We start from the raw sequence: 12380 nt of genomic DNA on the forward strand, positions 1-12380 counted from the left end.
ATGGGTACAATTGTAGGGGTATAGGGTAAAATTTTCTTTCCATTACCGTTTGTGTGCCCTTATGGGCTTCGGAGGCCTTTCAGGCCCATTCATTTCTTACATATGATTATTTCATTTTTTTGGCATAATAAACCAATTTGAATTTTTGAATTTTGTTTATTAATTAAAACTTTCACTAACCTCATTATTTAAACATCAATTTTATAGTTTATTACCATTTAATAAATTAATATGTTGTATTATCACTATAATTTAGATATTTTTTTCTCCTTTTAGAACTTATTCGAATTATTATTTTATGTTTGTTCATTTATGCGTACGAGTTAATGAATTTCATGTGTATATTGTGTCACAAACATAAACCAATTTCATTTTATCATTGACCCAAAACCATGATTAAACCATAACAAATCATCAATTGCTTCTCGATTTAATCTCGAGCCCATTTTCAAACACCTTTGTAAGTCGATCGCGTTTAGCATCACCATCAACCTCATATAGCTTACTCTTGGGCTTTCTTATAATGAGACGTAGTCGATCGTTAATCAATCAATTAGATGACCGATTCACTAAATAAAATCCATTTCATTCATAAACACAAATTTAAAACCTCGATCCGACATCGAGTATTTCTAGTCCAATTAAATTAGAATACCTAATCACAATTAAATACCTTTTCATTTTGAAATGAAAAAAGGGCATGGTTTTGAGTTTTCAACTCCTCTCCTCAGTTATTTGAATACGAGTTCTCTTACTCTGTTAGTCAAATAATCGTCATTTCTAATCCACTTAAGCATAATTAAATCAAAACATTCTTACAATAAATAAAATGAAAAAGGGGATCATTTTAAGTCTTTAACTCCTCCCCTCGATTGTTTGAATACAAGTTTTCTTACTCGGTCAGTTAGACACTCATCATTTCTCTATAAATTTCTAAACCCGATTAAATCAAAACACTCCTATAATAAGCTGAATGAAAAGGGAGATGGTCTAGAGTCTTAGATTTCTCCCCTCAAATGCTTGGATGTGAGTTTGTTTACTCAGTTGTTCGAGTACTTGTCGTTCATCTTAAGCTACATCAACCTTACAGAAACCTATTTTCATAATCACTTAAATGAAAAAGAAAGTGGTCTAGAGTCTTCTATTCCCTTTCCCGACTATTAGGATACGAGTTGTCTTCCTCGACTATCCGAGTATTTGTCATCCATTCAAAACACCTTAATCCTCATTAAATCCTTTTATAATTAAGGATGAAAAAGAAAGTGGTCTAGAGTCTTCTATTCCCTTTCCCGAATATTGGGATACGAGTTGTCTTACTCGACTATCCGAGTATTCGTCATCCAACAAAATATCTTAACATATCAAACATATCCTTTTCCCGCCCCCGTGCGATCAAAACCAATCAAATAAAACATCGAACACATTAACTCTACTTGTCAGCCCCGCGTGACCGAAACTCTTTTCAGAAAGAACATCTTTTAATCCTTTCTAATACGCACAACAAACTAGTGTTTAAGCCTCCGCCGAGAGTAGACAAGCCAACGTTTAGCCTTTAGAATACGGTCTAAACAATTGTTCGCTGAAAGACACCAACCAACCGTAGTTCCCCGAACTACGAATGCTCTGACTTCTATATTGCACTATAAGAATACGTAGGCACGAGATTACGAGATCTTGGCGAGCAAACTAATAAAAAAACCTCCCTCTTATCCCTTCTGAGGTTCCCATCCATCTCTATTCAATTTTATTATAACTCGAAGAAAACAAACAACATAGGTTAACATTCAAATCGCAAATTAGAACTAAAAGGTGTTCGTTGAGTACAACGGACGTGAGGGGTGCTAATGCCTTCCCCTTGCGTAATCGACTCCCGAACCCGACTATGGTTGCGACGACCATTATTCTATTTCATAAAGGTTTTATCGATATTTTCCTATTCCTTCATTGGGATAAATAAAGTTCGGAGGAGACTCTGTTCGAACTAATTTTTTCGCGACCATCGCGAGGAATCATATTTTTCGAGATGCGACAGATGGCGACTCTGATGGGGACATAACTCCAAGTAAAAGAGAGTGAAGCCTAACTTAGTTTAGTTTTTGTATTGGGTGTTAATTTTGTTTGTTTGTTTGTTATCTTTATTTCGTTATTATTATTCTATGATGATGATTATTTTGTGATTTATTGGCTATGTCTTATTTGGGGATCTCTGTTAGTGGTGCTTTGTGAGATAGACTCTCTACCCGAGTCTGAGAAAAACCATAAGTTTAAGTTGGTGGTTTCATAGTGGACGCCCACAAGGAGTCTTCCTTGTTGGGAAGATACGAAGACCCCTCCTAGAGGAGATTCTCTTGAGATATTGTTGCTCGACGAGTTTTCGTCACGACGATAGGATTCTCAAGATGGATCAATGACTCTAGGGACCTTTTAACCCACTATATCCAGCGGTTATGTAGTATTCACCTAAAAAGTTTTAGACTTGTTGGGTTAATAAGAAAGACCCAATCAGATGAGATCCCTTGGGCGTATTATTACCTTACAGTAATATTCCCAACCTCGATCTATGACTCTGAGAACCTTATTAGAACCTTGGACTCGAGAGTTGCGTAGTATGGACCCACTAGGACTTTTCCTCTTTGGGACCATACAAAGGCCTCACCCAGACGAGACTCTTTTTAGGGACGTTATTGTCAGATGAGCCTTTGGGGAACCTACTAACTTTAGCATCTTCCAAAAGGTTTTTTTAGTAATCAAGGATACCCACTCTCACGGCTCGTATGTTGACTTACCTATGGTATGCATAACATTATTCATAACATGACATTCATATTATTTCATTTCCAAGGAATCTGAGTATCATAAGTTGCCGGAATTCGAGAAGCATGGAATCAAGCAAAAGAAACATTTACTCTTTCAAGTTTAAGGATCCCGATCTAAGAAGCTTGTGTGACTTGGTCTACTAAATGCACCCGGTATATATAATCAATTTTGGGAAAAACAATGACAATCTGCTCAGCATCCTCAACCAACGAGTGGACCATACAACTTTAGTCACTCTGGCCCAATTCTATGACCTACCTTTAAGATGTTTCACATTCTAAGATTTCCAGCTAGCACCAATGCTGGAAGAATTCGAGCGTCTTGTTAGGATTCCTATGAAGAACAAGCCACTGTTTGAAAGGGTGGATGAATCTTTTCCACCTGAGATCATTGCTAGAGCACTTCACATGGACGAAAGGGAAGCTGAAGCTAACCTAGAGGTCAAAGGGAATACCAAAGGGTTTTCGCTAAGCTTTCTCTTGGAAAGAGCACATACCCTACTAAAAGCAGAAATTTGGGACGCTTGTTACTCTACTATTGCATTGGCTATTTATGGCATCATCCTGCTCCCAAATATGGATGGTTTCATAGACATGGCTGCTATTTGCGTCTTCCTCACCGGAAACCCAGTACCCACCTTGTTAGCTGATGTTTACTATTACATGAGCCATAGGTACACCAAGAAGAAAGGAATGATTGATTGTTGTACTCCTTTATTATATTAGTGGTTTTTAGAACATCTCCGAAGACAGGTGTTTGGGTAGAACAGACAGATGCTAGTTGGCATCAGAAGTTGGGGTCGCTCCGATCCGAAGATCTTTCTTGGTATTCCAAAGAATATATCAGCATGGACATCATATTCAGTTGTGGAGACTTTCCTAATCTACCACTTATTGGAACTCAAGTATGTGTAAATTCTAACCCGGTTCTATCACTAAGACAGCTTGGGTACCCAATGGAAGGCCCTCCAGATGCGAGGTATTTGGAAGCCTTCTTGTTTCTTGACTTTGGAGTTGAGAATCCTAGCTTGTTCCAACAAATCAGAGAGGCTTGGAAGAATGTCAATCAAAAAGGGAGAGCTGATTTGGGAAGAGCTAATGGGATTACAGAGGAACCCTATTTTCATTGGGTAAAGGAAAGGGCCGAGGTGATCAAAATACCATTCGTCACTCGGATATCTGTACCTCTTCCCGAACCTAAACTCACCCATATCCCTTTTGAAGAGGTTGATGAACTCAAGACTACCATGGAAAAATTAGAAAGAGAAAATGAAGAGTTGAAGTTAAAACTCCAACAACTCATCAATGAGAAAAACACCATGAAATGGGAACTTGAGAGAAAGGATGTGCAGCTCCAAGCAAATGTGGAAAAGTTTAACAAAGAGGAGCATAAGAGGAAAAAGATCAAAGTTGGACTAGAACAAGCTGACCTTTGTCTAGATACTCTTAAGGGTCAATTGCGGAAAGCCCAGAAAGAATGACAAGACAATGAGCATTGGTGGCATCTGGCCATGAAGGAAAACAAGACGATAAGAGATACACTTGGGACTCAGATAAAAGAACTCACCATTTCTTTTCGGCATGCAAAGGCTAAAGCAGATCAAGAGCGCCGACTAAAAAATGTAGCCACCGAAGCCTCTAGAGTTTCACCCATAATATGGGAGGAGAAGTGTCGAGAAGTAAGAGATGCAAAAGAGTCTTCCAGTTATTGGAAGAGTCAGCTGGAGTCATTACACCAAGACAACTCCATATGGTTGAAGGAGCGAGAGTATGTGTCGAAGACTATGAATCCTTTAATAAGACCATAGACTTCTTGCAAGGAGATAGGGATAAGTTTCGTGCAAAGCTCGGTAGGCTGGTGGGATTCTGTAATTGGGCGGCTAAAGAACTGCCATGGAAGTTAAGAGACGCAGTTGAAGAATTGAAGGAAGATAGCACTCCTCCATCCATAATCAATTTCATTTTTCTCTATAGAGGGTTGTTGAAGAGATTCAAGGAAGAACTAGAAGAATCCAAGCCAGAAAGCTTGCAGTTTAATTTTCCTATGACTTATATTTTGTTCCTGTGATAATGTATTTTGAATTAGGGCGTTTTGGATCCTTGTGTTATGTACTTAAATGAATGATGTTTAAATTTCTTTGTTATTTCTATTTTAAGTTTTTCTTGTTTCTCTGAATTGCTAACAACTAATGAAACTCGAACGATTCCTTGAAAATCAAATATGCATAACATTCACATTCTCACTATGCATCATTCTTCATAAAAAAAACTCAAAAAAAAATTACCCAACCTTTTTACCCTATATCCAACAACACTGACTAATCAACACCGATACGAGACGCGAAGCAACTACAAGATGACGTTGGAGCATGTTGAGGCTAATCAGGCTACCATGAGGACAGACATCACCCCGATCCAAGGAAAGATGGATCAACTGCTAGGGCAATGCTAACAATCGCCCAAAGAGAGAGGGTCGTAGATGCAGAAATTGGGGCGAAGAAGAACGATAGCACATCAGGATTGGTCCAACAAAACGAAAGCTTCATTCACACTAAGAAGAGTTTGGTTCATATACCGGTAGGGAATAAAGGGGATGGAGATCGTGCAGAGCCTTCTGATGCGTCTGCTCATTATGGGTCTGAAATGAGAGATGACCCGTACGACGCTTTCTATGTGCTTGATCAACCAAAACCTAAGATACTCCCAGATCCTAATGCGGATAGGCTTCGCGCCTTTGAAAAGAAGATCAAAGTTATAGAGGGGAATAATATCTTCGATGCCTCCGCCATGAACATGCGTCTAGTGTCAAATTTGGTCATCCCGACTAAATTTAAAACTCCTGATTTCGAGAAATACAAAGGTCAGACTTGTCCAAGAAGTCACCTGGTAATGTACTTCAGGAAAATTGTTGCCCACACCGAAAACTATAAGCTGCTTATACACTGTTTTCAAGACAGTTTAAGTGGAGCGTCTCTAAGATGGTACATGAGTCTAGAGCAAGGGCGGATCCAAAGCTGGGAAGATTTGGCTGACGCATTCCTTCGTCAATACTAATACAACCTAGATATGGCGCTCGACCGAATGTAGTTACAATGGATGGCCATGAATAAAAAGGAGTCATTTAAAGAATACGCCCAACGACAGAGAGAGTTGGATGCTCAGGTAGAGCCATCATTGTTGGAAAAAGAAATGACTAGAATATTTGTGGACACACTGAAGGACCCTTTATTTGAGAGATTGGTGAGTAGTGCAGCGTCCGACTTTGCGCATCTAGTGACAATCAGAGATCGCATAGAAAAAGGATTAAGGGATGGAAAGATCCAAGGAGCTGTGGCAGCTCCCATCGCACTGAAAAAAATATTCTGGAGTCTTCTAGAAGAAAAGAGAAGGTGACACGAACGCTATATCTAGAAGCTACAAGGGGAATCAACAGGCTTCATATGGCCAAGTCGCAGCAGTAGTACCCATACCCTATCAACAGCCAATACAACAACAACAAGTGTATCAACAACAACATCAACAACAACATCAACAACATCGTCAACAATAGAATACCACGGAACTAAGTCAATTCAAGCCAAGGCCCCTAAGGAGGCAACTTGACCCTTTACCAGTGCCTGATAGCCAAATATTCAAGTACATGCAAAAGGAGGGACTTTTGATGTTGAGGGAATTATAACCGGCTGTTTTTCCATATCCACCCAGATATGATGCTAACGCCCACTGTGAGTTTCATATGGGAGCGCTCGGTCATACCTTGTAGAATTGTTTTGCATTTCAGAATCGGGTACAAGACCTCATTGAAGATAAGGTTGTCACCTTCACTCCAAGACGCCCGAACGTGAACACCAATCCCATGCCAACACATGGAGGTGCTTCAGTCAGTGCCATTGAGGGGAGTGATCAAGGTGAATTGATCCTTAAAGTTAAAGAAATTCAAACTCCCATCGCCATGATAGGTGCACAACTTCTAAAGAGTTGTCTAATCCCGATGGAGCTAGTTGATGAAGGAAACAATAAAAGGTTGAGGAATTTTATATAACGAATGTTGGATCAAGGCGAGTTACAGATCGATCTTCGTGTCAAAAGAAAGAGTGATAAGGAAATAGCGGTGGTTGACATCCCGTATGATGAAGTTAATATGGAAATCCCTATAAACCCATTGGTGATAGAATTTCCAGCACCATTCGCATACGAGGACGAGAAGGCGGTACCTTGGATATATCATCCCAGAGATTTTAAGCAAGGGCAGGAAGACCAACCTTTGGTAATCAATGAACCAAATGTCACTTCAATTGTGGGGCCAGCTGGAATGACGCGCAATGGCCGAGTGTTTGCACCAAGGGCTGTTGATGCTTCTGCAAAAGCTAAAGGGAAGGAAATTGCTACTCCTGTCCAAATCCCCGTCCCTAATCAAGAAATGCATGAAATGCATCTGTCTCATAAATTTGCAGTCACTCGTGAAGAGGCCGAGGAATTTCTGAGGATAATCAAGAAGAGTGATTACAAAGTGGTGGACCAATTAATTCAAACCCTTCAAAGATATCCATGCTATCTTTATTGCTCAGCTCAGAAGCACATAGGAACTCGTTGATGAAAGGGTTAAGCGCTGCGCATATCACAAAAGATATAACAGTGGAACAATTTGACGATGTGATAGCTTGCGTAACCACCAGAATTTTTTTGGGGTTTAACGATGATGAATTGTCGGTCGAGGGAAAGAACCATAATAAAGCTCTACACATCTCCTTAAGATGCATAGACACTATACTATCAAGAGTATTAGTAGACACAGGTTCCTCGCTGAATGTCATGCCAAAAACCACTTTGGTAAAGCTACCAATGAAGGGGATGAATATGAAACCCAACACTCTGATTGTAAAAGTGTTTGATGGTTCAAGACGAGCAGTGATAGGGGAGGTCTACCTACCGATTAAAATAGGCCCAACTATCTTCACTATTAAATTCCAGGTCATGGACATACATCCCGGATATAGTTGTTTACTTGGGAGACCATGGATTCATTCTGCAGGCGCCGTCACTTCCACTTTACATCAAAAGTTGAAATTCATCGCGAATGACAAGATGATTGTGATTGGAGGAGAGGAAATTATCCTGGTTAGCCACTTAATGTCTTTCCGAAATATCGAGATGGATGGCGAGATAACCGAGACATCATGCCAATCCTTGGAGGTGGTAAATGTAATGGTCGTTCAGAAGACATCGGAGACACCAAAATCGGGACAATATATGGCCTCGTGGCAAGGAGCTAAGGCTGTCATGGAGAGTGAGAATGCTCAAGACTGGGGCAAGGTGGTGGAAGTGCGAGAGAAGTGGGACAAGTTTGGTTTAGGGAATGACTCGTCATCGAATGAAGCCGGTAACCAACATGATAAGGAGCACATTCCTTCTGTAGAAGAAACGTTCACCAATGCTGGCCACATCTTTGGCAATCAGGTGGCAATGATCAATGAGGAAGCTCATCAAGAGGGGGTGTCTAACTAGATAATACAAGCCGCACCCAATGAATAACTGAAGAACTAGAAGGCTGTGGAAATTACCTAATTTTTTCAAAAGTAATTTTATTATTTTGAACAAAACCCTGTGCTCTGCCCAAGGCACAATGGCGTGTTGTAGGGCCTCCTTTATCTTTCAGAAGTTTTTTTGAATATCATTAATAAAATGGCGATTTGCATTCAAACTTTTGTTCCTTTCCTTTCATTTTTGTATTATAATAAAAATGGCATTAATTCTAATGCACGCACTTTCTAAATAAACTGCATAAATCATAACATGCAGAGACACCATCGAGACCATTGATAACGACACTGCTAGGGTCTGGCATGATTTTGACTGTCCAATTTACCAAGCTGAAGACAAAGTGGGGGAAGATTATGAACTCCTGGAAGAGTTGGCCAGATTACTCAGACAAGAAGAGAAGTTCATTTAGCCACACCAGGAAGACGTCGATGTTATCAACCTGGGGATAGAGGAAGATAAGAGAGAAGTAAGGGTAGGCGTCGCGCATCAAGATGCAGTGAAGACAAGACTGATATAGCTCCTCCATGAATATGACGATGTGTTTGCTTGGTCATACCAAGATATGCCCGGGTTAGACACTAACATCGTGACCCACAAGCTTCCCCTTAAAGAAGAATGCTCTGCCGTCAAACAAAAGATAAGAAGAACTCGGTCGGATATGGCTCTCAAGATCAGAGAAGAGGTAAGAAAGCAGTTTGACGCCGGTTTCCTAGAAGTCTCTAAGTACCCAGAATGTGTTGCCAACATTGTATCGGTACCAAAGAAAGATGGGAAAGTCCGCATGTGCATCGACTACCGAGACCTAAACAGAGCTAGTCCCAAAGACGATTTCCCATTACCTCACATTGATGTATTGGTGGATAACACAGCTTAGTTCTCGGTATTTTCCTTCACGGATGGTTTCTCTGGTTACAACCAAATTAAAATGGATCCGGAAGACATGGAAAAAACCACGTTGAGCACCCTTTGGGGAACCTTCTAATACAAAGTGATGCCATTTGGTTTAAAGAACGCTGGGGCAACATATCATTGTTCTATGGTGACTCTCTTTCATGACATGATTCATAAAGAGATTGAGGTGTATGTTGACGATATGATTGCCAAATCCTAGACAGAAGAAGAGCACATTGCTAACCTAGAGAAACTCTTTTCTCGGTTAAGGAAGTTTAGGTTGAGAGTTAACCCTAACAAATGCACATTTAGGGTTCGATATGGGAAGCTTTTAGGCTTTATTGTAAGCCAAAAGGGAATTGAAGTGGATCCTGACAAGGTCCGAGCCATTCAGAACATGCCTGCACCGAGGACTGAGAAGGAAGTTCGTGGTTTCTTGGGAAGACTGAATTACATTGCCAGGTTTATCTCTCACCTTACTGCCACATGCAAACCAATATTCAAGCTACTAAGGAAGAATCAAGGCGTGGAGTGGAATGATGAAGGCCAAATAGCCTTCGATAAAATCAAAGAATACTTACAAGAGCCACCGACTCTAATGCCCCCTGCAGAAGGAAGATCTCTCATCATGTACTTAGTAGTGCTCGACGAGTTCATGGGTTGTGTATTGGGACAACAAGATGAGACTGGTAGAAAAGAGCATGCCATATATTATATGAGCAAGAAGTTTAATGATTGTGAGTCCATGGGTTGTGTATTGGGACAACAAGATGAGACTGGTAGAAAAGAGCATGCCATATATTATATGAGCAAGAAGTTTAATGATTGTGAGACCAGATATTTGTTACTCAAAAAAACTTGTTGTGCACTCGCGTGGGCCGCTAAGCGTCTCAGGCAGTACATGCTAACTCATACAACTTGGTTGGTATTTAAAATGGATCCTATCAAGTACATATTCGAGAAACCAGCTCTTATCGGTAGAATTTCCCGATGGTAGATGTTGTTATCAAAATACGATATTAAATACGTTGCACAAAAGGCCATCAAAGGAAGCGTACTAGCAGACCATCTTGCTCACCAACCGTTAGAGGATTACCAACCTTTGAAGTTTGACTTCCTAGATGAGGACATCATGGTTGTTAAGGATGCCGAAGACTCCGAACTAGAGGAGGGACCTGAGCCAAATAAAGGTTGGACTCTCATGTTCGACGATGCTTCAAATGCAATAGGTAATGAAATTGGGGCAGTGCTGATGTCTCCCAAGAATTTTCATTTACCATTCACTGCAAAGCTTTGCTTTACCTGCACGAATAACATGGCCGAGTATGAAGCTTGCATATTGGGGCTGGAAGAAGCTATTGAGTTAAAGATCAAAGTACTAGAGGTATTCGGAGACTCCGCTCTAGTGATACATTAGATCAGAGGTGATTGGGAAACAAGACATGCTAACCTAATTCCGTACCGAGATTACGTGCTGAAGTTACTTCCAAAATTCGAAAAAATCACTTCCTCTCATATTCCTCGAGAAGAGAATCAGATGGCAGATGCCTTGGCGAAATTGGCTTCCATGTACAAGTTAATATGGCCTAACCATCAGCCTAACATCAAAATCAGGCGTTTTGATGAACTTGCACATTGCTTGACAACGGCAGAAGAGTCAGATGATAAACCCTGGTCTTCGATATCAAACATTATCTAGAGAAACAAGAATACCCGGTAGAGGCTTCCAGCCTTGATAAGAGGACTATACGGAGGTTGGCGTTGAAGTTCTTCTTGAATGGGGATGTATTGTATACGCGGAATTATGACATGGTTTTGTTGAGGTGTGTGGACAAACATGAGGCTAATCAGCTTATGAAGAACATACACTAAGTATCCTTCGGCATCCATGCAAATGGGCATGCGATGGCGAAAAAGATCCTGATGGACGGTTACTACTAGTTAACGATGGAAGCCGACTGTTACAATTACACCAGAACATGCTACAAATGCAAAATCTATGCTGATAAAGTACATGTACCTCCTACCCGCTAAATGTTATAACATCACCTTGGCCGTTCTCTATGTGGGGAATCAACATGATCGGGATGATAGAACCCAAAGCATCTAATTGACATAGAGTTATCTTGGTAGCCATAGACTACATCACCAAATGGGTGGAAGTTGCGTCTTATTGGCCTGTGTGTGGGACAGCTGTGCCAGTACTAAATCACATTCAAACATGGTATGGTCTTGGAGGCTAATCTGGTGAAGTGTGAGTTCATAGGTTGAGTTGTATTATGATTTCCGCTCATAATACCTGGCAAAACTCAAACTCTGATGTAGTTTTCCCTCATGTGGATGAAAGGCTGCTGTGTTCAAGATCTCATCATAATCTACTGAAGATGTCAAAGATACTTGAGTCTCCTCAAGTCCACTCATCATGACGTTCTCACTTCAGGATGGTAAGAATCACTTAATCACTGATTCTTTTACTCTCTTGAGTAGTGTATATGAAGACCTTGAAGACCTTCAAGGAAGGTTTGTTCCAAGGAGGTGGAACTAATGTTCTATGTGATGTTAGAACATGTTGTTCAACAAGTATGCAGCTACTGGTTGAAGAGCAGATGTTTTTAGGTATCAAACAAAGGGATACTTCTGTTTGGAACCTACTCCTGACCTGGAAGAGGAGACATCTGTGTGTGATGAGTTGACAAGGGAAGGTCAACTGTGTGTGTGCTCAAGAAGGTCATCTTTAGAAGTCTGATCTCTAGAAGTTGAGCTGGTTGAGATGTGACATTGTGCAATCTCCTACTGTTTGCCATATTCCTGCAGATTGATCAGGGTTGGATAGTGGCTCCCTGAAGTACTATGGTGTGTTGGAAGACAAGTCTCCTGGATGTTAGCAGTCAATAATGGGGTAACCTGATTGTGATATCATTTAAGGGGGTTGGAACCATGAATCTTGTTATTCAAACACCACGTTCAGAAGTGGAAGTTCTTACTAAGAGTGAGAATATGAAGATTCAGAGGTTGGTTGAGGTAATATGCTCTGGCAATGCATATCTACTATTGACTGGTGTTGTTTGTCTCACTAGTACTTATGGTCAACTGAAGTCTGGTTGGTGTGATTGGAGGAGTTAGTTGCCACTG

The 12380-nt window shown here is 40.6% G+C and overlaps 1 protein-coding gene across 1 annotated transcript; it reads left to right on the plus strand.

The window, feature by feature from the left end:
- The first annotated feature begins 3116 nt into the window (after positions 1-3116).
- On the plus strand, positions 3117-4297 carry LOC127130012 (uncharacterized). The gene is made up of 2 exons (XM_051059098.1): positions 3117-3490; positions 3553-4297. Exons 1-2 carry the CDS (start codon positions 3117-3119, stop codon positions 4295-4297), a joined length of 1119 nt encoding a protein of 372 aa, XP_050915055.1.
- The last annotated feature ends 8083 nt before the right edge of the window (positions 4298-12380 follow it).

Source organism: Lathyrus oleraceus, chromosome 3 (assembly GCF_024323335.1).
Source record: "Lathyrus oleraceus cultivar Zhongwan6 chromosome 3, CAAS_Psat_ZW6_1.0, whole genome shotgun sequence".
In the NCBI taxonomy this organism is placed as follows: domain Eukaryota; kingdom Viridiplantae; phylum Streptophyta; class Magnoliopsida; order Fabales; family Fabaceae; genus Lathyrus; species Lathyrus oleraceus.

Excerpts from the sequence above, each read along its gene's own strand:
- LOC127130012 (XM_051059098.1), top strand. The coding sequence starts at position 3,117 with ATGCTGGAAGAATTCGAGCGTCTTGTTAGGATTCCTATGAAGAACAAG. Across the intron at positions 3,491-3,552 it reads TACTATTACATGAGCCATAG|AACATCTCCGAAGACAGGTG; the intron begins GTACACCAAGAA and ends AGTGGTTTTTAG.